Source organism: Oncorhynchus masou, chromosome 10, assembly GCF_036934945.1.
Source record: "Oncorhynchus masou masou isolate Uvic2021 chromosome 10, UVic_Omas_1.1, whole genome shotgun sequence".
In the NCBI taxonomy this organism is placed as follows: domain Eukaryota; kingdom Metazoa; phylum Chordata; class Actinopteri; order Salmoniformes; family Salmonidae; genus Oncorhynchus; species Oncorhynchus masou.
The window spans coordinates 31,171,825-31,197,230 of NC_088221.1; the positions used below are offsets into that span (position 1 = coordinate 31,171,825).

A 25,406-nucleotide genomic window follows, 5' to 3' on the forward strand; every position below is an offset into this window, starting at 1 on the left:
TTTCTCTCTGCATTGTCGTGAAAGGGCCCATAACTAAGCATTTTACTGTTATTCTACACCTGTTGTTTGTGAATGTGTGACAAATACAACTTGATTGTATTTGAAGGGAGTAAAGAATGAGATGGAGTGACAGAAGGAGAGAGGGGGAGGGAAGGAGAGGATAATGACAAGTCACATCACAGGGACCTTGAGCTCATAGCACAGACAAAGAGGAAACCGTGGGGGCCACTTTATACTGACATCTCAAAAAATACTATGAGTCACACACAGTACAGGACTCTGGCTTTACCACTGAATGTTTGATAATAATAACTACTGAGTACGAGTATGATGACACAGACGGTTTGTGTGTGTGTTTGTGTGTGTGTGTGTCTAGACAATCTATAGTTGACAATGATAGGTTGACCGGCCTGACTCCGAGAGAAGCAACTTCAATCACTTGTAGCCCAGTCAGAACACTGTCTATGTGGAAGCTCATCTGTATAAAATAATGGAGCCTGCTCCATGTTGGCTTGATGAACTATGTTTTTTTGTGTAAAAATATTTCAGATTTCACAGACTGTCTCACATACCATAACCTAGTTGTAGTGTTAGTAATCTAAAGACATCTGTTCCCTATACTGTCATCTTCCTGTGTGACACGCACACTTAGTCTCGGCCCATGAAATCTCCACACACACAAGGATGGACCGCTTCACTGACCATCAACCTAGAAATATATCTTACACACACACACACACGTGCACACATACTCACGCACACACACATCCACACACACAGAGAAGGGCGGCTATATGTTGTGTCATTGATATGTCCTTCAGCCCCTCATGTTGCTATTCTGGATGGTTTATCTATTTCTTCCAGGCATGATAGAAGCCGTATTCTGTTAGTCAGTTTATACAGGTTCAGCTGGATCAGAACACTGTCGGACTGTTGATCTATTTATACTTTCTTTAAGTTGGCCTATTATTTAAGTATATGGACATATACAATGAAACATTTCAAGGGTTTGTGAGGAATTTTCTGCAGACACGTTGATTTATGTTGAGCATTGACTGTGCCCAAGAACACAGTGGCCTCCATCATTCTTAAATGGAAGATGTTCGAAACCACCAAGACTCCTCCTTGAGCTGGCCGCCTGGCCAAACTGAGCAATCGGGGGAGAAGGGCCTTGGTCAGGGAGGTGACCAAGAACCTGATGGTCACCCTGACAGAGCTCCAGAGTTCCTCTGTGGAGATGAAAGAAACTTCCAGAAGGACAACCATCTCTGCAGCACTCCACCAATCAGGCTTTATGGCAGTGGCCAAACAGAAGACACTCCTCAGTAAAATGCACATGACAGCCCCCTTGGAGTTAGCCAAAAGGCACCTAAAGTCTCAGACCATGATAAACAAGATTCTCTAGTGTGATGAAACTGATTGGGGCAAAGGTTTACCTTCCAACAGGACAACAACCCTAAGCACACAGACATGACAACACAGGAGTGGCTTCAGGACATGTCTCTGAATGTCCTCGAGTGGCCCAGCCAGAGCCCAGACCTGAACGCGATCAAACATCTCTGGAGAGACCTGAAAACAGATGTGCAGCAAAAATCCCAATCCAACGTGACAGGCTTGATATGATCTTCCAGAGAAGAATGGGAGAATCTCCCCAAATACAGGTGTGCCACGCTTGTAGCGTCATACCCAAGAAGACTAGGATGCTGTAATCGCTGCCAAAGGTGCTTCTCACACACATGCACACAGACACACTCACTCAGACACACACACTGCCAAGGTGTATTATGTATTGAATACAACCATGCAACATTGACTCAGCATGGCTATGATGATTAGAGGAATAAATGGCATGCTCACTGCTATTCTTGTAACAAATGTATTTGGGTGCAGGGTTGTAAAGGCATATGATAGAAGAGATTAATCCCACACTGAAAGAGTTGTTTTATTGGGCAGCAGCAGTCACAAACGAATGAGTTGGTCAGCGTCAGGGTATAGAGTACCAGCGACAATCATCAAATGATTAATGCATGACACAAGAAAAGCTCAGGTAAGAAATTGGATTCAATAGGGTGAAGAACAATCTTGTTTTTTTATTTTCTTGTTTGACCGTGTTCGGCGGCAGGTAGCCTAGTAGTTAAAAGTGTTGAGACAGTAACCGAAAGGTCACTAGTTCTAAACACCAAGCCGACTTTGTGAACGTTGTTCTGAATAAGAGCGTCTGCTAAATGTAACAATGTTCGATGTTAACGCCAATGTCAGATCGTATAGGACTATGCAGCTCATATGCTCAACCCGCGCATGCACGGGCGAACACACACACGCACGCACGCACGCACGCACACACACACACACACACACACACACACACACACACACACACACACACACACACACACACACACACACACACACTACGCTGATACATTGGTATCGCCACAGCCCAAACTTGCCCACAGGGACAGCGCCGGTTCCCGCGCAGTTTCATTGCCTGTCCTCGTGCGCTCATCTGGTATTCTAGCCGCTACCTCTCCGCTCAAACTGGAGAAGGTAACAGAACATTCCTATGTCGGGTGGACATTGTGTCACCTTAGCCAGCCCACATACTGTTATTTTGGGGCATTACATGCGAGTAAGATCCCAATAAACCAAAACGAAGTCCCAACTGACCTTCTTGCCAGGTTTCTAGCTCCAAAAATAGATTTTTAGCCCCAAGACATATCTGGTAAATAAGATTATACATACATTTCATAACGGACTGGAACCTGGAGGCGCAACCTGGAACCAGGTTATGCGCGGGACTGTGTCTGTTTCTGTTTCACATGTTCTGACACTACGGAGCCACACACATACACACAAACACAGGAACGTGAAGCAGAGGAGACGCGCTGACTTACCAGGGTGACCCTCTTTCAGACGGGTCTCTATCCACCGTTAGGTTACTCGGTGGAGTTCCCGGTGTTAATCAGATCAGATACCGTGGTCGCAGTCCACGTCTCTACAGATGTACCAGAGGATCACATAGAGGATGAGGAGGATGGCGAAGATGAACAGAGCTACTAGAATAGCCTTGTTCACTGGAGAGAGAAACGACTGCATGACAGAGCTCATCGGCAGACAGTGTGTGACAGCACTGTGCGTGTGTTTGTAGGGGGGTTCTGTGTGTGTTTCCACGTGTCTCAATAACACACTTCTCTGCTCTCTGACAGCATTAACTGTTGAGGATGGACGTGCGGAATCCCCACACAATTATTCACACAGTCACCTAAACACCCACCCACACACCCACACACACACACAAGCAAGCAGCTCGGGCTTCCTAATTCCTGAGAGCAGAAATCCAGAAATCCACCAGAAGTCCGCTCTGTTACATAGTCGTTATGAATCCGCTGTCTCTGTCTATTAAACAAAACGGTATCTCCATGTAGGAAATTCACAGTCAACAATACTGATGAATCCAACAATGAACATAGTGATGGATAAAGACTAAATAATACATCTAAAATCAACCAGAACACATTTGAATCGGAGGATCTCCAAGTTGCGAGCTGTTGCTGTTTTCTGCGCTCTGTTTGCAAGTCACGAAGGAAACCAGTTGATTAGTATTCCTATCCTCTCCGTGAGGCGCGCATGTGGTGAACTCGGTGAAAAGTGCCCGAGGGCGACCAGCAGGCAGCACACGCTGTGAGGGGTTTGGTAATACTGATAATAATAACACGGTCCTGTCTTGGCTCGAGGCTATAGAAATCGCTGTGGCTATATATTCGCTCTGTGAGTAGCTAGTAACATAATAGAGTTGTATGTTTATCATATTGTACAGCTAGGATACTTTTTTTCATGCTAGCAACAACATTCGTTCAGTTGAACATGATTAAGATTTATTTCAGAGAGCTATGTAAATCATTAGTATAGGCCTATATTTATAGATTAATTTTTCGGTCATCAGCATTACCCGGATAAACTGATAGCCCAATGGTTAGGCTACCATCAATAATGATCTAAATAGGATATCTTATTTGGTATAAACAGATTAAAATGAAAAGCCATATAAATAAAACAATGATCAGCATGGTGCCTGTTTAGGGTTCGTGGAGCGTAGAAATGAATCAGAACGTGATTCATCTTAATTACCTATATTATAAGAGCGGTGAGTACTTTTATGAAGCACTAGATGGCGACAACAGGCTGCTGTTTCCATATAGTAGCCTCTCAAAGTTACGCTTGTCGCACTACCATTGAGGTAGCACTACACAGGGCTGGTTCTAGCCTTTTGGGGGCCTTGATTTGGGCGAAGAGAAAAGGTTTCAGTTTTAAAGCACATTTTCTGCAATTCTACTAATTTTGCCATGGGGCAGAGAGATATTTTTGCAGTTCTACAAATTTTGGCAAGGGGCAGAGAGAACATTTTGCATATAGGGAGGAGGTCAGAGACCTGGCCGTGTGGTGCCAGGACAACAACCTCTCCCACAATGTGAGCAAGACTAAGGAGATGATTGTGGACTACAGGAAAAGGAGGACAGAGCACGCCCCCATTCTCATCGACGGGTCTGTGGTGGAGCAGGTTGAGAGCTTCAAGTTCCTTGGTGTCCACATCACGAACAAACTAACATGGTCCAAGCAAACCAAGATAGTCGTGAAGAGGGCACAACAAAACCTATTCCCCCTCAGGAGACTGAAAATATTTGGCATGGGTCCTCAGATCCTCAAAAGGTTCTACAGCTGCACCATTGAGAGCATCCTGACTGGTTGCATCACTGCCTGGTATGGCAACTTCTCGGCATCCGACCGCAAGGCACTGCAGAAGGTAGTGCTAAAAGCCCAGTACATCACTGGGGAAAATCTTCCTGCCATCCAGGACCTCTATACCAGGAGGTGTCAGAGGAAGGCCCTAAAAATTCTCAAAGACTCCAGCCACTCTAGTCATAGACTGTTCTCTCTGCTACCGCACGGCAAGCGGTAGCGCCAAGTCTAGGTACAAGAGGCTTCTAAACAGCTTCTACCCTCAAGCCATAAGACGCCTGAACATCTAACCAAATGGCTACCCAGACTATTTGCATTGCCCCCCCCCCCATCTATTTTATGCTGCTGCTAATCTCTGTTATTATCTATGCATAAGTCACTTTAATAACTCTACCTACATGTATATATTACTTCAATTACTTCAACTAATCGGTGCTCCCCCGCACATTGACTCTGTACCGTTACCCCCTGTATATAGCCTCGCTATTGTTATTTTACTGCTGCTCTTAATTATTTGTTACTTTTATTTCTTATTTTTGTAGGTATTTTTCTTAAAACTGCATTGTTGGTTAAGGGCTTGTAAATAAGCATTTCACTGTTGTATTCGGCGCATTTGACAAATACAATTTGATTTGATTTGATTCTATGTAATCGGTTACTCCCCGACCCTGCCACTTAACTATCAGTTACTCTGTCCCAGCCACACCCCAGACAAAGACACACCCCCTAAAGTTGGGTCCATGTACAGACAAAAGAATACATGAGAAGATTGGAGCTGCAGCAGAGGAGAAGGCAACCTGAGAATATAGCCATCGCACATCATACACATAGCTAGTAAACATTACCAGAAACATCATCACCATCATCATTACTACTTTTATTATTTTATTCTCACTACTCAATAGAAAAGTTTAAAACTCCAGTTTTGTAATTCAGAACTCTGTTCCCATGATGTCATACCTGTGGATTCTCCTGCTGGGCAGTTTGGTGATTGGAGCCAAGACACAAGGTAAGCACTTTAACATCCACTAATGTACTTTGGTAAGCACTTTTACAACTAGTTTTATGGTGCTTTATGTTTCTGTTTCTACTTGAGAGAAGTCGGTTAAATTCCCAATGCAGCCGTTTTATCTCAATATCAAATCATTTCTGGGTAACAATTAAGTACCTTTGTGTGATTGTTTTCAATTAAAATTTTCTAAAATAGTTTCTTAGCCATAAGCAATTTCTCAAGCAAGAATTTAGCTGGGACTGTCTGAGAGTGGTCTGAGTGGGGAGGGGGAAACTGAAAACTAGCTGTTATAGACAGAGGTTTGAAACTCTCTTTATTAGATGCCTATTAACTAATTTACTGCCCGGTGATGTCATCAGGCAGGCCAAAACGCCATCCCACCAAAACAGGCCAAAATTTCAGCCAATCTTTTAAAAAAGCTCTTAGGGGAGAGTGGGGTAAGTTGAGCCACCCTTGTTTCTAGGAAAACATACACAAAATTGATAATTTGACAAAATATTTAAGACGAGGTCCATATGGAAAAAGTGGCAAGCAATTTAGCTCCAAAAAAAGATTTTCACCAAGTCAAATTAATTTATTGTGTTGTAGGTTTCATGATGCTTGTTTCTAAAACAAAGTAAATAGTTTAAAGATTGTTCTATACATCAGTTGGGGTCTATAAGCTTCAATATCAGGTCCTAAACCTAGCATGAAAATGCATCCTTGTAGCTATGTTGTCTAATATAGTCAAAATGTTTGCCTTTGGGGTAAGTTGAGCCAATGGCCATGGGGTAAAATGAGCCAATGGATGAGCCAATGACAAGTTGAGCAAATGAAAGTATTTTCTTCCCAGGCATAATGCAAGGCATTATCTCTGGGATATGAGGTGTCAACAGGGCCTGGCCTATGTTAAAAGTGTTTTAAAAAGTTTAGTGTTTTTTAGGTGTAATCCTGTGTTAAAATATGATTCAATTATTAAGAGGCATAAAAGCTATCGTGACGGTGTTGAATTGTGTTTGGTTAATAAAGATAAACATGGTTTTAAAAGGGTAGTGGTAATATTGTATTCAGTACAGAAATGTGTAGGTGGCTTAACTTACCCTGTCCCTCAGCTTAATTTACCCTATCCCTCAGCTTAATTTACCCTGTCCCTCAGTTTAATTTACCCTGTCCCTCAGTTGAACTTACCCTGTCCCTCAGCTTAATTTACCCTGTCCCTCAGCTTAACTTAACCTGTCCCTCAGCTTAATTTACCCTGACCCTCAGCTTAATTTACCCTGTCCCTCAGTTGAACTTACCCTGTCCCTCAGCTTAATTTACCCTGTCCCTCAGCTTAACTTAACTTCTCCCTCAGCTTAATTTACCCTGTCCCTCAGCTTAATTTACCCTGTCCCTCAGTTGAACTTACCCTGTCCCTCAGTTTAACTTACCCTGTCCCTCAGCTTAACTTACCCTGTCCCTCAGCTTAATTTACCCTGTCGATCAGCTTAATTTACCCTGTCCCGCAGCTCAACAAGTTGTGCCAAGAGACCACTTTTTTTTGACAAGCTATGTTTTAAATACTGTAATTGTTTACATGAATTCGGGCAGTGGTGGAAAAAGTACCCAATTATCATACTTGAGTAAAAGTATAGATACCTTTAATTGAAAGTTACTCAAGTGAAAGTCACCCAGTAAAATACTACTTGAGTAAAAGTCTAAAAGTATTTGGTTCTATATACACTTAAGTATCAAAAGTAAATTTAATTGCTATGATATATTTAAGTATCAAAAGAAAAAGTATAAATCATTTCAAATTCCTTAAATTTCTTGTTTTTAAAATATACAGACAGCCAGGGGAACACTCCAACAATCAGATATAATTTACAAACTATGCATTTTTGTTTAGTGAGTCTGCCAGGTCAGAGGCAGTGGGGATGACCATGTGTTATCTTGCGTGAATGGGACCATTTCCCCGTCCTGCTAGGCATTCACCATGTAATGACTACTTTTGGGTGTCAGGTCAAATGTATGGAGCAAAAAGTACATTTTTTTCTTTGGGAATGTAGTCAAGTTAAAGTAAACGTTGTCAAAAATATAAATAGTAAATGAAAGTACAGATATCCCCAAAACACTACTTATGTAGTACTTTAAAGTATTTTTACTTAAGTACTTTAGACCACTGAATTCTAATTATATGTTGATATCTTTGTTAGAAAGAATACTATATTTCCCTTGATGGAGTGACGCTGAATGTAAAAGAGGACTCAACTTTTTTATTTAACCTTTAGGCAAGTCAGTTAAGAACATATTCTTATTTGGAATGGCGGCCTAGGAACAGTAGGTTAACTGCCTTGTTCAGGGGCAGAACAACAGATTTTTACCTTGTCAGCTCAGAGGATTTGACCTAGCAACCTTTTGGTTACTGGCCCAACACTCTAACCACTAGGCTACCTGCCTCCTCAAAATTACCCTACTCTCCCCTACACTAAAAGGGCGTAATCATAACGTTCACAATTTCACAGTATTATTCCAACCTCATAATGTGGAAATATACACTGAGTGTACAAAACATTAGGAACACCTGCTCAGTCCATGACATAGACTGACCAGGTGAATACAGGTGAAAGCCATGATCCCTTATTGATGTCACTTGTTAAATCCACTTCAGTTAGTGTAGATGAAGGGGCAGAGACACGTTAAAGAAGGACTTTTAAGCCTTGAGACAATTGAGACATGGATTGTGTATGTTTGCCAGTCAGAGGGTGAATGGGCAAGACAAAATATTTTAGTGCCTTTGAACGGGGTATGGTAATATGTGCTAGGCGCACCGGTTTGAGTGTGTCAAGAACTGTAACACTGCTGGGCTTTTCATGCTCAACAGTTACCTGTGTGTATCAAGAATGGTCCACCACCCAAAGGACATCCAGCCAACTTGACACAACTTTGGGAAGCATTGGAGTCAACATGGGCTGGTAACCCTGTGGAACCCTTCTGACACCCTGTAGAGTACATGCCCCGATGAATTGAGGCTGTTCTGATGGCAAAAGGGGGTGCAACCAAATATTAGGAAGGTGTTCCTAAGGTTTTGTACACACAGTGTATATAAAACACAGGAAAATCACATTTTGGAATTCACTTTGTCTTTAAGTACAAACCTTTCACACCTGCTACTTCTAGTACATCCTGTCTGTCTATCTGTACCTGAGGCTGAAATGTAGAATTTAAAAAAAATGTTTATAAACCCACTCAGATTTATCATTATATTATGTCAAATGTAATTTACCAAGATATGATGCTGGTGTGTAGTTGTGTTCTACTGTATATATATATAGTCCTATAGGTTGTGGCCTACTGCATGTATCTATTCTATAGCGTGTGGACACTGGTAGAAATGTGTTTAATAAAACATTTTGTGACAACTGCTGATGTAAAAAGGGCTTTATAAGATACATTTGATTGAGTCTCTTAAGGGTGTGTCCTACTGGACATGTTATGTGGGGTGTGGACCATGTGAATTTGTACTGTCTTGCTGTGTCCATGCTCTTTCTTTCTTTCTTTCTTTCTTTCTTTCTTTCTTTCTTTCTTTCTTTCTTTCTTTCTTTCTTTTTTTCTTTCTTTCTTTCTTTTTTCTTTCTTCCTTTCTTTCTTTTTTCTTTCTTTCTTTCTTTCTTTCTTTCTTTCTTCTTCTACTCCTATACTGTCTGTGTCTGTCTCCTCTTTTTCCCTCGCTTTCTCTCACTTCCCCCCGCTCTCTTTTTTCTCTCTCTCTCTCACCAGTAGGCCGTTGTGTTTTCCTCTGAACAGCCTCAAGTCCACAACTAGCAGGGACACAGGCATCTGGCTTGAAGAATGATGAACTAATACCAGTATTGGTCACAATCTGTTGATTTGCGAGTTATTAGTCTCACCTGGCTTTAGTCATGTTGGTGAATGTTGTGACATAATAGTTGTTGTTGTTAAGTGCTGTTTTCCACAGAGAGAGGCCCCACTCTCTGAGAGTTGTCAGGGTTGTCAGAGTTGAGATATGCAAAAATAAAAAAAACATTTCCAATTCACACATGCTATTAACACACACATGTACATGTGTGAAATAGTACAAATATAAGCACCCATTACATGATTCTGAATATTATTCTTGGCTGCCACACCCACCCCTTGGTAGACTCTGGCTGGGATCTGAAGCAAGTTCATTAAAGGGTCAGTGCAGCCATTTATCTCAATATCAAATCATTTCTGGGTAACAATTAAGTACCTTACTGTGATTGTTTTCAATTAAAATGGAAAAAAATAGCAATTTCCCAAGCAATAATTTTGCTTGGACTGACTGGGAGTGGTCTGAGTGGGGAGAGGAAAACTGTTATTGGCAGAGAGGTTTGGAACTATCTTTCTTATCGGTCTATTAACAAATTTACTCCATGGTGATGTCACCATCGAAGGCCAAAATCCATCCCATCAAAACAGGCAAAAATTTCAGGCGGCCAGACAACACTTACACTAAAAGGGCATTATCATAATTTTCACAATTTCACAGGCAAATTTACATTCAATGATGAGACCGCCCATTTCCAAATGACAGAGGCAAATGCAGCACATTGCAATGCTCGCAGTTCTACCTCCAGTTACTGCAGGTGCATTTGAGCCCCACACTCAACAATGCCTGCCGAAGCTGGTAAATAGCAAATTTACAAATACACTTAAAAATGTTAAACATTAAGACACAATCACTAAAAGTAACTCATCAAGGTGAGATTAAGTAAAACTCATATAGGCTTATGTTTATATTATTAAACCCATTTTTTTAAGGGTTATTTTTATTTCCCTGGACTTACTTTAATTGTGTAAATTTGAATATAGGAAATTACATATACTCAATAATATTGTGTCTAAATGGTTGCCTTTTTAAAGTATATTCAACACATCATTATTTACAGGGTACTGAGAATGTGTCAGTACACATGTTGTTTCCCGCCATTTGTTCATTTTGCTACATCCCATCCCCTTCTTTGATTATCAGCTGTTGTCAAACACACATGGATCTGAAAAAAAATAATCTTCCTCAATATTGTGCAGCGAATTCTACTAGATAAAAGGGTGAAATTAGTATGACATCTTGGCATTTAAAGCATATTCCATTTTTAAAATGTCACATACTATAAAACTTTCCGTTTTTACACACCAAAAATGGCTTCTATTTAGAACGCAGGTATGGATATTCCTACATAGACATGTCCTACATTCCTACATGTCTTCATGTAAAGACAGGAGCAGCAGTATCTATTCTAGATCAGTGGTTCCGTAGAATTTTCTAGATCAGTAGTTCTGTGAACCACCTGGATTCTACTGTGAACCTCCAGATAATCTAAACAACTGGTACATATGAAACGGCACGCTATTCCCCACAGTGCATTATCCTGTTGTCCATTGTGCTCTGTCTGGCCAACAGTAATGTGTTATTCTACAGGGAGAAACAACAACAGGGGTCTACGCCGCCACACAATAGAAATACCTGACAACACATTGTTCTAACTCAGGGTTTCCCAAACTTGGTCCTGGGGCACGTTTTGGTTTTTACCCAAGGATTCCAATAACCAACTCATCATCAAGCTTTGTTTATTATAAATCAGCTGTGTAGTGCTAGGGCAACAACAAAAAACTGCATCCAGGGGGGGCCCCATGCAGGACCAAGTTTGGGAACCCCTGTTCTAACTCACCTGAGCATTACTTGTCAATCACCTCACGCATTGGCAAGGTTACCCACACAATTACTCATTAACTCTCACAGCTTATTGTACAGTATAGATTCCATACAAGCTCTAACAGTCTCATGTCAGAATTAGACGTTCATCCATGTTTCTCAAATGTCCAATTTTGAAGTTGTTCCAAACAAAGGGTTTAAGCTTAAAACCAAAAAATATAAATAATTACTTTCTCTCGCTGAATTTGAACATGCAACCCTTGGAGGCAGATGCAAAACTGAAACCTACTTGAAGGTAATAGAGCTCACTGTTGCTCCTATTGGCCGGTTTCCAAGTCATCTCCCGAAGTCCTCAGATATGAATAGATGTCGAATACTGACTTGTGTCACAGGTGAACTGCCTGAGATTGCTTGAATCTGCGCTGCGTGTGTAAATGGAGCCCATGTTGTGTATTCTCTTTAGGTTCCTATGACAATGACAAGTTACAGTATATTACAGTCTGTTACAGTATATTATAGTCTGTTACAGTATATTACAGTCTGTTACAGTATATTACAGTCTGTTACAGTATATTACAGTCTGTTACAGTATATTAGAGTCTGTTACTGAATGTCAGAGTCAGAACTGCCCATGTACTTAAACTCCTTGAGTTGTAGTTTGCCCTGCTTTTATTATAGCACTGTGTAGGAGAGGGTCTGCTCTCTCTTGACTCTGTGTGTTTGTGTGGATGTGTGTGTGTGGGGGGGACGGCGGGTGTAACTCTGCCAATATCAGCCAGCCTCTTAAAGTTCCTATAGGTAAAGCGCTCGCTCTGTAATGTTGTGGAGCCTCCAAACGCAAACATTCTGTCCTCTTCTCTTCCCTAGGTTGTCTATTTAACACACACAGAATATAGGAAGGAGGTTGTCTACCTAACACACACGTGGAATATAGGAGGGAGGCTGTGTGTTTAACACACACATGGAATATAGGAGGGAGTTTGTCTATTTTACAGATACCCCCCCCCCCCCCCCCCCCCCCCACACACACACACACACACACACACACACGGACACACACACACACACGGACACACACGGACACACACGGACACACACGGACACACAGGACACACAGGACACAGAATTTTAACATTTTACATTTATTAAACTAGGCATGTCAGTTAAGAACAAATTCTTATTTTCAATGACGGACTAGGAACAGTGGGGTAACTGCATTGTTCAGGGGCAGAACGACAGATTTTTACCTTGTTAGCTCGGAGATTCAATCTCGCAACCTTTCGGTTACTAGTCCAACGCACTAACCACTAGACTACCTGCCGGCACAATATAGAGGGAGGCTGTCTATTTAACACACACATGGAATATACTGTATCTGTACAATATATCTTTATAGAATCTGCAACACAGACTGTCTGAGCAAAATTCGGTGCCGACCTGGCTAGGCTGGGAGATTTGGGAGAGGAGAGGGAGTGCTTCTCACGGTCTCACTAATCTTTGTCGGCTGGGTAGTGGTACAGTATGTGCGAAGTTTACCTACTGATTGTGTGTGACGGTATGTGCATAAGGAGCATGTATAAAATGGATGGTTTTGTACAACGGACATTTTGGCTATTCAACCATAATCTTACAAATTCTAGGTTGCAGACTGAGCAGTTTAATTGAAGCTCAGTTTATGAACATTGATAACATAATTCATATAACACTAATACATACTGCTCCTTAAGACTACTGTTCCTTAAGACTACTGTTCAATAAGACTACTGTACCTAATACATACTGTTCCTTAAGACTACTGTACCTTAAATATACTGCACATACATGTGGGTGGGGGATCCACATACAATTATACAGCGTGTTGCTGTTCTGCTCTGATATCAGAGCTTTTCTTAGCTGAATGACTTGTGTGTGTGTGTGTGCATGCATGCATGCGAGTGTGCATGTGTTTAATACAGATAGCCTCACTCCTATATTCCGTGTGTGTGTGTGTGTTAAATAGACAGCCTCCCTCCTATATTCCATGTGTGCGTTAAATAGACAGCCTCCCTCCTATATTCCATGTGTGCATTAAATAGACAGCCTCCCTCCTATATTCCGTGTGTGTGTGTGTTAAATAGACTGCCTCCCTCCTATATTCCATGTGTGTGTGTGTGTGTGTGTGTTAAATAGACATCCTCCCTCCTATATTCCATGTGTGTGTTAAATAGACAGCCTCCCTCCTATATTCCATGTGTGTTAAATAGACAGCCTCCCTCCTATATTCCATGTGTGTCAAATAGACAGCCTCCCTCCTATATTCCATTTGTGTCAAATAGACAGCCTCCCTCCTATATTCCATTTGTGTTAAATAGACAGCCTCCCTCCTATATTCCATGTGTGTGTAAAATAGACAGCCTCCCTCCTAGTATATTGTTTTACCCTAATTCTGACTAAAACTACACACATCATTAATTATACTTTTACTGACTAAAACTTCACACATCATGAATAATACTTTTATGATTCTAATCAATTTCATACAATTATATGGTTTCAGGGTGGAATATTCTAATCATTAATTTAAACATATAAATTCCATTATCAATCCACCCTTAATGACTAAATAATACACACTGAGACATCAAACACTAGATGGAAACATAAATGGTATACAAGTATAATCCAAACCAATACATGTATGTACATTCAATATTCATCCGTGACTGTTATAGGCCTATATCCAATTATAACTCTTCCTGATTCGGATTTTTATTACAATCTTCATACATAACCGTCTAAACATTAAAAATAGTCTTATCCAACATTGGCTCCTCATAGTTAAAAGAAACAGAGCCTTCTCCTAGGCCTGGAGGCTTGTATTCGTCATCCCACTGGCCGGAGCTCGGAATCAGTCCGTATCTCACCATCTGTTGCGTCACTGACCTCTCCAGAGTCCTGGTGATCAAACCTCTCACACATGGGACCAAACAACATCCACACAGAACCAAAACACTCATACAGGTGAATGTTGCCCACAACACAGTGATTATGACATTATTCCATTTCCCAAACATACTGTCAAACCACTTTGTTAAAGAATTATCCAGCCCAGAGTTCTCTGCTAATTTGTGAGCTAATGTGGTTAAACCAGCCAGGGCCTTGGTCACTGATCCGTCTGGAGCTGTGTTATCGGGGATGAAAGTACAACATTCTGATCCGAATATCACACACCCCCACCCTTATCAGCCAGTAACATATCCAATGCTATTCTATTCTGCCATACCATCAAACTAGTAGCAGCTGTTTGATCTTTTAACCCTTTTATCGCATCTATAGTATAGTTGGTGAAACGCTGTTGGTTATAGTAGATACAATTTATCCAATCTACATTTTTATTGAGGGTTGACCACCAGAAGATGCTTGATCCCAATCCAGCCCATATCTGATTCCAATCCAGCCTATATCTGATTCCTAGTTTTGAACTCATCAGGCACCCCCCTTGGAACCCCAATGCTATTGATGTGAACTCTATTGTCAAAGGACCCTGATGGAGCACTCCTTCTTTCTCTTCTACCTAGCACTAGGTCTTTGTGTTGGATAAGGGTGAAGGGCATGTCTAACTGCACTAGTGCACAAATACCGGTACAATTTGTAGGCAGGTTAGGCCACAGCTTCATAACTCCACACCCCTACCAAACATCCGCTCTAGGCCTTTTTATCTTACTAACATCCTCGGAACTCAACCATCCAGTCAGGTCCCTCATTGTCTTGTCGGTTGTAACATTCTCGGTCCTATTGCATGTTCTTACTTCGCCCTATGTCCCACCCATGTGTGATGTATCGAGCCATACAATAGTAATTTCCTCCTGTAACTGTGAAAGGGGGAAGTCTGGATGTAATGGGCAAATGGGGATACAGATAATGCAGATCAATGCAACTGTCATTGTCTGGCTTCCCTGCCTTCATGAACAGCTTTACCATACAGGCCGTTCCCCTGGGTGAATCAATTCCATCAAGTGGAAACGGGGTGGTTGTCAACTGAGGTTTTGCTGTGGCACAGGCTTAACATTCTTCTTTAGCTACTGATCTGGCTGTATACTGAATCCATTCCAACCATAGGTTGGAATCCCCATAACCAGTTTCCACCTCAATCACTTCCTTCAGATCTTTCATCTGAACTATCCGCACCGGTCCCTGGCTCTGGACGACTCCACGGGTAATGTCCGTTTCGTCAGGGGTACTGCTGGTATTCTGGATGGCTATAGAACTATCGCCAGCTCTATCCTCTGTTACCCCGAATGGTACCGTAGTGTCAACCGAAACCTGGTCAAAACCAACATACCATAACTCTAGATCCTCTTTCTTTACATTTTTAATGGTAATTCGTACCTTTATGCAATACTTCCCTTGCTCCAGGTTACAGTCAAAAACCCTCACCTTCACTATACTCCATCTTCTTCCATACTGGGTATGTGGATTTATATAATCCTCTCTCTCGGTGTGAGCTATGACCTGTTTCCATGAACTACACGGGGACCTGCACAGATATCTTTCATAAAGGCTCATAGTTCTAGACTGCCAAGGGGTTAGAGACCCCATTTGGTCTACATAGAACGCGACTGTCTCGCTATTATTTAGAATTAATTAGTCTTTCAATTTAACCTAAACAAGCTATTAAAATGTTAAGTTTATATCTTAAACAAACACTAACATGCATATCTTTCCAGGCAAAATATGTCAATAGTTGTTTTACAATCCGAAACCCAAATTTTAGTCGCATCTAGGCTGAGATACAAACCCGAGTCTCTCGTGTGGTAGGCAAGAATTCTACCGCTGGACCACCAACACAATTGAAATGACAGAGACGCAAATTACCCTATTATCATAAATATCTAAAGTAAAATCAGGCACGTATTACCGAGACAATTCCCAGAAAATAGCCCTATTTTAAAGGTCCAAGCATTTCTCCAGCGAGGATTCTCATTAATCTCACTCTCGTTGTCTCTGCCTCTCTCTTTCTCTCCCGATTGTCGCACCTGTCCTTCCCCTTATGTTTGCAATTTCGATGGTCCTACTCGGTCACAATGTTTACAGGGAGCCTTACAGTCCTGGGTGAAATGTCCTGTCTCATCGCAATTGAAACATTTTCTATTCCCCTTAACCTTTCCTCGACAACATTCCGCTGAAAAGGCAGCGCGCGAAATTCAATAATATTTTTTCGAAATATGTAACTTTCACACAACAAATTAAAGATAAACATCTTGTTAATCTACCCATCGTGTCCGATTTCAAAAATGCTTTACAGCTAAAGCACAACATATGATTGTGTTAAGTCAGAGTCAAGTCACAAAAACACACACAGCCATTTTCCAGCCAAAGATAGGAGTCACAAAAAGCAGAAATATAGATACAATTAATCACTAACCTTTGATGATCTTCATCAGATGACACTCATAGGACATCATGTTACACAATACATGTATGTTTTGTTCGATAATGTGCATATTTATATCCAAAAATCTCAGTTTACATTGGCGCGTTATGTGCAGTAATGTTTTGATTCCAAAACACCCGGGGATTTTAGCAGAAATACTCATAATAAACATTGATAAAAGATACTAGTGTTATTCACAGATTTACAGATAGACTTCTCCTTAATGCAACTGCTGTGTTAGATTTAAAAAAACTTTACGGAAAAAGCATCATCTGAGAACGGCGTTCCGAACCCAAAACAGCCAGAGTAGTAGCCGCCATTTTGGAATCAACAAAGTTAGAAACAACACAATAAATATTCACTTACCTTTGATGATCTTCATCAGAAGGCACTCCCAGGAATCCCAGTTTGACAATAAATGACTGATTTGTTCTATAAAGTTCCATAATTTATGTCCAAATAGCCACTTGTTGCTAGCGTGTTCAGCCCAGTAATCCATCTTCATGAGGTGCGAGAATTTCAGCCAGACGCGTCATGAGACCAAGGCTCTCTGCCAGACCACTGACTCAAACAGGTCTCATGAGCCCCTCCTTTATAGTAGAATCCTTATTCAACTTTCAAAAGACAGTTTACATCTAGTGGAAGCCCTAAGAAGTGCAACCTTATCAATATCTCAATGTGTACTCGGTAGGCAAAGCTTTGAAAAACTACAAACCTCAGATGTCCCACTTGCTGGTTGGATTTTTCTCAGGTTTTCGCCTGCCATATGAGTTCTGTTATACTCACAGACATCATTCAAACAGTTCTAGAAACTTCAGAGTGTTTTCTATCCAATACTAATAATAATATGCATATATTAGCATCTGAGACAGAGTAGGAGGCAGTTCACTCTGGGCACGCTATTCATCCAAAAGTGAAAATGCTGCTCCCTATCCCAAAAAGGTTAAGATACTATAAAGATATATTGTACAGATATATTGTTTTACCCTAATTCTGACTAAAACTACACACATCACTAATTATTATTTTACTGACTAAAACTACACACATCATTAATAATACTTTTATGGTTCATGATTTATTTAATTTATGATTTATGACATACAATTATATGGTTTCAGGGTGGAATATTCTAATCATTCATTTAAACATATACAAGCCATTATCAATTAGGTACAGTAGTCATAATGAACAGTAGTCTTAAGGAACAGTAGTCTTAAAGAACAGTAATCTTAAGTCTCTTTCTTTTCCTGACATACAGTACACACACATTATGACATGCCTGCCTTGGTCGTTGTTGATGGATTGTGTTTCAGGACTATTGATTCTGTTCTTTAGAACAGGGATGGGCAACTCCAGTCTCTGAGGGCCATAGAGTGTGTAGACTTTTGTTCCAACTCAGCTCGAACACCTAATTCAACTGGTCAGCTATTCAGTGTGGCCTGTTAAATCAGAAGGTGGATCAGGAGTAGAGCTGAAACAAAAGCCTGCACACACTGTGCCCCACTAGGGCCAGCTGGCCATGCCTGTTTGAGAGAAAGAAGAGTGTTGGAGTGAGAAGGTAGTCTGATGTTTCGCCTCTACACTCTCTGGCACGATGCTGCACCTTACTTACAATAGGGGAATATCACTGCCCCCTATGACTGCAACGCACACACACACACACACACACACACACACACACACACACACACACACACACACACACACACACACACACACACACACACACACACACACACACACACACACACACACACACACACACACACACACACACACAGTAGTCCTGCCATCTGAAAGTCGACGTCTGTCTGAATATTTATTGATGATGTTATAAAATGTGATGTGGGACACCATACCTGTTGCCTGCTAAAGGAAAAGTATGTTCCTCTCTCCAGAAGACCCTGCTGCTGAGCCAGAAACAAACAAAGCAGAGGCAGAAGCAGCAGAGCCCGAGGCAGAAGCAGAGGAAGTAGCCGCAGAGGAGGCCCCAGCAGCTGAGGAGGCTACGACAGGAGAAGAGGAGGAGGCTGCAGAAGAGGAGGAGGCTGCAGAAGAGGAGGAGGCTGCAGAGGACGAGGCTGCAAGTTCTGAGGTTGCTCCGACTACAGACCAAGAGGCTGCAGCTGCAGAAGAGGAGGCTCCGACTACAGACCAAGAGGCTGCAGCTGCAGAAGAGGAGGCTCCGGCTACAAAGGATGAGGCTGCAACTGCAGAAGGAGAGGCTTCGACAGAGGACACAGAAGTAGTAGAAGAACCAGCAGTGGAAGTAGAGGTGGCCCCTGAAGCTGAGCCAGAACCAGGTGAGCCACACGCACATACACACACACACACACACACACACACACACACACACACACACACACACACACACACACACACACACACACACACAGTTGTTAATGGTTATTGTTGTGTTTCAAAGCGGAGGCGGCAGAACCAGAAGCAGAGGAACCTGCTGGAGAAGAGGAAGCTGCAGGTCAGACACCCCTTATAACTGGCCTTTGCATGTCTGTTCAGTGTATGTGACCTGTTTCCATTCATTTAGCTGTATGGTAGTGTTGTGTATGAACGAGTTCTTGGATCCATTTGTCCTTACTTTTGGGAATCTAAAGTGGAGGGGCTGGAGGTTCAGGTGAAGTCGGTGGGGAGAGTCAATTTAATTTGCTTTCTGAGGACTCAGAAACACAGCAACAGATCCTGACATTCTAGCCAATGACCTTTTAGAGTTCCCACAGCACAATGTAGAAGTTCAATTATAGACAAAATGTTGGAATGCAAGGCCAAAGTGTCCTGAAAGAAGTCTTAAACTGTTGAACTCAAACTGTATATCCAAATATATTGATACTTTAATTCTGCCAGTGTGTAGGCCTCAATGCACTCTCCTCTAACAGTGTAAATTAAAATGAATTGATATTATTTTTCTCCTTCAAAATACACATGCTGGCATACACACTCACCCCCATCCCTCTCTGTGTTGTTCTTACTTTATTATGAAATGTGTGTTTAATGCCTAGATTCACTCCAGACCGTGGAAGATCGACTTCATGGCTGACTTCACATTTAAAGATCATTTACGATTGAACTGGCATAATGAGCTCAGCCGCCCCCACATTCCCATGTTCACAGAGACTGCATACACGGAAGACGCTGCAATGCAGTCAAATATGGGAACATAGCCTTTAAAGGGCGGCTGAACTCACCGTTTTTGCCTGGGCTTGCTCCTAGGTTTTCTGCTGCTCATTAAAAAAAAAGTGATTTGCGTAATGGGGTGTGGTTCGATGTGGGTGTGCTATGATCGCTATATCGTACCCTGGAAGTTATTGTTGTTTGTCCCTCTTGAATCCTCGCAGCAACAACATAGCCACAACCACTTCACCCTCAAAATAGTTTATTAATTGAAGATAGACTATATATACAACGGTATGTGGACACCCCTTAAAATGAGTAGATTCGGCTATTTCAGTCACACCCATTGCTGACAGGTGTATCTGGAGTGGTGTAAAGCTTGTCGCTATTGAACTCTGGAGCAGAGGAAATGCATTCTCTGGAGTGATGAATCATGCTTCACCATCTGGCAGTCCGATGGATGAATCTGGGTTTGGCGGATGCCAGGAGCACGCTACCTGTCTGAATGCATAGTGACAACTGTAAAGTTTGATGGAGGAGGAATAATGGTCCATACAGAAGTGGTTTGTTGAGATCAGTGTGAAAGAACTTGACTGGCCTGCACAGAGCCCTGATCTCAATCCCATCGATCACCTTTGGGATGAATTGGAACACCAACTGCGAGACAGGCCTAATCGCCCAACATCAGTGCCCAACCTCACTAACACTCTTGTGGCTGAATGGAAGCAAGTCCCCTGCAGCAATATCCGGTGGAAAGCTTTCCCAGAAGAGTGGAGACTGTTATAGCAGCAAAGGGGGACCAACTCTATATTAATGCCCATGATTTTGGAATGAGATGTCCACATACTTTTGGTCATGTAGTGTAAATCAATAAATCTTTAATACATTTTGATGTTTCTGTCGGGGAGGTCTTAGTCGTGAAATTTTACATTGTGCTAAGGTGTTTTGTGCAGTATTTCTGAAGTATTTTTTTTTTTTGCATGAAAACGAGTCAGCTGCTGCGGTGCTAAGCTAACTCACCATTGCTTAGAAACATGCTGTTAGTACGGACTGATTTCTGAGAATAGGTCTACAACTTCATCAGCAAGCTGTTAAACTATCCTTAATAAAGGACAAGCTACACACTGTTTATCAGTGCCCAAAATCAACAGCTAGCTAAGTTCCATTTTTGTCAATGAAACTATCTAGTAGCTAGCAGGCACATTCAGCAAGCAGGCTACGTTAGCTAAATCAGCTTGTGTGCTTTGGTGCTGTTTTGTTTTGACAACTTTCTCACTATCTATTACCATCTAGTTGGCAGTGTTTCATAGGGAATCATGCTACAGAACAGGTTGTGATTGGACACAAGATGCTCGCAAATAGGTTTTGGATTTTGGAATAATGGCAATTGGCATTTGGTCTAAATTCTCATTTTGTCCAAAACAGTGTGCAGATTCGAGTGATCACTGTCATATCAGCAAGTGGCCACTCGATAAACTGCTTAGGGACCAAGTGTCCTTTCAACATAACAATGTGTTTTCTTATGTAAACAAGTCTGAGGCGCTGCATAATAGACAGGTCTGTCTCGATGTCTGTAGGTTCTGCTATTATTAGAAAGAGTGCAATCAGCACAGCTGTTTCTCTGTGCATGACAATTCTCCCTAGGCGTTACCATCCCCGTGTTAGTGGGCATCATTGAAATCAAAACCCAACCCTCAAATATCCAATGTATCTCGGAACGTAACAGATTCCCTAAATCTCGTAAATCTCGGTTTTGGAAGATACTGACTTTATGACCAGAATTATGCTATTTACACTTTGTGTAAATATAGGATGTTTCCAACCAGTTAAGATGTTTTTCGAGTTCAGCTGCCCTTTAGAAGGTGCATAGCCGAAAGGGGCGATCAGATTAAATCCGACCTAAATCACAGTTTAGATCTGTTGTCTGTGAGTGATAAAAGAGTGATGGGTTAAAATAGTATTACTGTAATAAGTATCACATTTGCCAATAATTTCCTCTCAGTATAGTTATGGTAACTGATAAAGTTCTGTTTGTTTCTCAGAGTCGGAAGCGGCGCCTGCACCAGAAGACGTAGGAGGTAAAACACGTCAACACATTCACACCCCTCCTACCTCTAAACCCCTGATCTATTAACCATCACCTCTCACCTGCACACATTTACAGTTTTTATTTTAATTTTACCAGGCAAGTCAGTTAAGAACAAATTCTTATTTTCAATGACAGCCTAGGAACAGTGGGTTAACTGCCTGTTCAGGGGCAGAATGACAGTACCTTGTCGGCTCGGGGGTTTGAACTTGCAACCTAACACTCTAACCACTAGGCTACCCTGCCGCCCCAAACATTGACATCTGAGTGGTGTTCATTAGGCCCAAAACACAAAACACTTGAAATGGAAAAATGTCAATATATAGCTCAGGTAGTACCTGCTCTGTTTTCAACGCGTTTTCCCCGGTATGCTGAGCAAACAACTCTGCATCTCAGACAGTCATCAATCAACCTGCATGTGCTGCTTATATTTATCTGTGTTTATGGCTGTTTCTGTGTGTCTGTTTGCATTGCAGGTGAACTAGATCTGTCTGAAGCTGTTGAACCAGGTAAGGATGGTTTACTTACTGTGGTAATGTCAATTCCAAAAATAGCAGTATTCCCCTCTGCATTTATAAGACTGCAGATTTCTGATGAGACAGTAAAGATGGTTTACTATAGAACTAGTAGAACAAAACAGTTACTGTGTTTCAGAAGCTCTGTTATCAGACTTTCGTGAGGTGGCATTTATTAATGTTAGGTAATCCAGCTCACCTTCCACTGCTGCAGATACAGCTAGGCCTACAACATTGGAGTCACAGATACCACTAGTCTGTGCAGTCTGTAGTGCTACTGTAGTCCTCTGTGTTCAGCTTGGCCATTATTGCAGCAGTCCTATCTGTACTGACATCCATTACAGGGCAGTGCTCTATGTTCTCATCCTCAAGGGACATTCCACCTGTTCTCTTCAGTTCTGGATGTTGTTCTTTACCATAATGACACTGCCACAGCCGGGTTCTGTCAACAATCAGAATAGATACACCCGCGAGGTGTGACCATGCTCCAGAGTAGGGTACTCCCCTTACTCCAATGTAATTAGCCTAGCTTTAGCGTCGTCCTAAGCAAACTACTGACACGAGTTTTCAGCAGCCTCACATATCGTTATTAACATAATTGACTGTTACAACAAATGATTTGCATGATACTTATTCTGCCTCTCTAATTTGTTAAGCGGCCTTCTAACACTGACAGTAAAGCTAGTAAAGCTGTCGTATTATACTTTCGTCACTGTTTGTTAGATTTTTTTGCCGGTGAGCTGACGTTAGCTGGCTGACTAGCGAGTTAATCTCAATCTAATTTGCTAGTTTTAGACACGTCACATAACTACTTCCAGCCTTTGCCTGCCCTTGGAATGGTCTAGGTATATAGAAACATTGATTCTTTTTGGCTTGCCTATATGTCCTTTCAACTTGCCGGAAACCAGCAAAACGGTACCCAACAGCTTTTCGCATCTTAAAAGCAGAGTTAGTTAGCTAATTGAAGAAAGTCAATGTCAATAGGCTCTTTGGCTGATAATCATGACATAGATTCCATGCGACAGTCTGTTCATGCTAACATTTTTACGTTTAGAATGAAAGTGTTTTTTAGGTATAATGTAGTTTGTTGATTAAGACAACAAAGTATTTAAAAAATGACCAACCAGACTTGATACATATGAATTAATTAAGCAGGGTTTATTAAAAATAGACATTTACAAAAAAATAGAAGAACATGCTTCAGTATAATACAATACGCTATAAAAAAGATACATTTATCAATAATAGCTGTAGATGACAAAAAGGCCTTTGACCATCTTGAATGGCCTTTTTCTATTAAAAACGTTGTAACTTACCAGCTGAAATAATACATTTAATAAAAATATAATATACAGTTGGGCAAAAAAAGTATTTAGTCAGCCACCAATTGGGCAAGTTCTCCCACTTAAAAAGCTGAGAGAGGCCTGTAATTTTCATCATAGGTACAATTCAACTATGACAGACAAAATGAGAAACAAAATCCAGAAAAATCACATTGTAGGATTTTTAATGAATTTATTTGCAAATTATGGTGGAAAATAAATATTTGTTCAATAACAAAAGTTTCTCAATACTTTGTTATATAACCTTTGTTGGAAATGACAGAGGTCAAACGTTTTCTGTAAGTCTTCACAAGGTTTTCACACATTGTTGCTGGTATTTTGACCCATTCCTCCATGCAGATCTCCTCTAGAGCAGTGATGTTTTGGGGCGGTTGCGGGGCAACACAGACTTTCAACTCCCTCCAAAGATTTTCTATGGGGTTGAGATCTGGAGACTGGCTAGGCCACTCCAGGACCTTGAAATGCTTCTTACGAAGCCACTCCTTCATTGCCCGGGCGGTGTGTTTGGGATCATTGTCATGCTGAAAGAACCAGTCACGTTTCGTCTTCAATGCCCTTGCTGATGGAAGGAGGTTTTCACTCAAAATCTCATGATACATGGCCCCATTCATTCTTTCCTTTACACGGATCAGTCATCCTGGTCCCTTTGCAGAAAAACAGCCCGAAAGCATGATGTTTCCACCCCCATGCTTCACAGTAGGTATGGTGTTCTTTGGATGCAACTCAGCATTCTTTGTCCTCCAAACACGACGAGTTGAGTTTTTACCAAAAAGTTTTTATTTTGGTTTCATCTGACCATATGACATTCTCCCAATCTTCTTCTGGATCATCCAAATGCTCTCTAGCAAACTTCAGACGGGCCTGGACATGTACTGGCTTAAGCAGGGGGACACGTCTGGCACTGCAGGATTTGAGTCCCTAGCGGCGTAGTGTGTTACTGATGGTAGGCTTTGTTACTTTGGTCCTAGCTCTCTGCAGGTCATTCACTAGGTCCCCCTGTGTGGTTCTGGGAATTTTGCTCACTGTTCTTGTGATCATTTTGACCCCACGGGGTGAGATCTTGCGTGGAGCCCCAGATCGAGGGAGATTATCAGTGGTCTTGTATGTCTTCCATTTCCTAATAATTGCTCCCACAGTTGATTTCTTCAAACCAAGCTGCTTACCTATTGCAGATTCAGTCTTCCCAGCCTGGTGCGGGTATACAATTTTGTTTCTAGTGTCCTTTGACAGCTCTTTGGTCTTGGCCATAGTGGAGTTTGGAGTGTGACTGTTTGAGGTTGTGGACAGGTGTCTTTTATACTGATAACAAGTTCAAACAGGTGCCATTAATACAGGTAACGAGTGGAGGACAGAAGAGCCTCTTAAAGAAGAAGTTACAGGTCTGTGAGAGCCAAAAATCTTGCTTGTTTGTAGGTGACCAAATACTTATTTTCCACCATAATTTGCAAATAAATTCATTAAAAATCCTACAATGTAATTTTCTGGATTTTTTTTCTCATTTTGTCTGTCATA

At 41.5% G+C, this 25,406-nt stretch overlaps 1 protein-coding gene across 2 annotated transcripts in view; it reads left to right on the forward strand.

Annotated features, from left to right (window-relative positions):
- Positions 1-3,700: 3,700 nt before the first annotated feature.
- LOC135546980 (serine-aspartate repeat-containing protein I-like) overlaps positions 3,701-25,406 on the forward strand; it is a 32,621-nt gene continuing 10,915 nt past the window's right edge. Inside the window, exons 1-6 of one of the 2 annotated variants that reach the window (XM_064975541.1) lie at positions 3,701-3,768; positions 5,674-5,746; positions 18,720-19,124; positions 19,247-19,300; positions 21,993-22,028; positions 22,513-22,545. In XM_064975541.1, coding sequence (XP_064831613.1) covers positions 5,686-5,746; positions 18,720-19,124; positions 19,247-19,300; positions 21,993-22,028; positions 22,513-22,545 — 589 coding nt within the window. In that variant the 5' untranslated portion in view covers positions 3,701-3,768; positions 5,674-5,685. Of the gene's footprint in view, positions 3,769-5,533; positions 5,747-18,719; positions 19,125-19,246; positions 19,301-21,992; positions 22,029-22,512; positions 22,546-25,406 lie in introns of those variants that run through there. The other variant, XM_064975542.1, reaches the window with a different exon arrangement.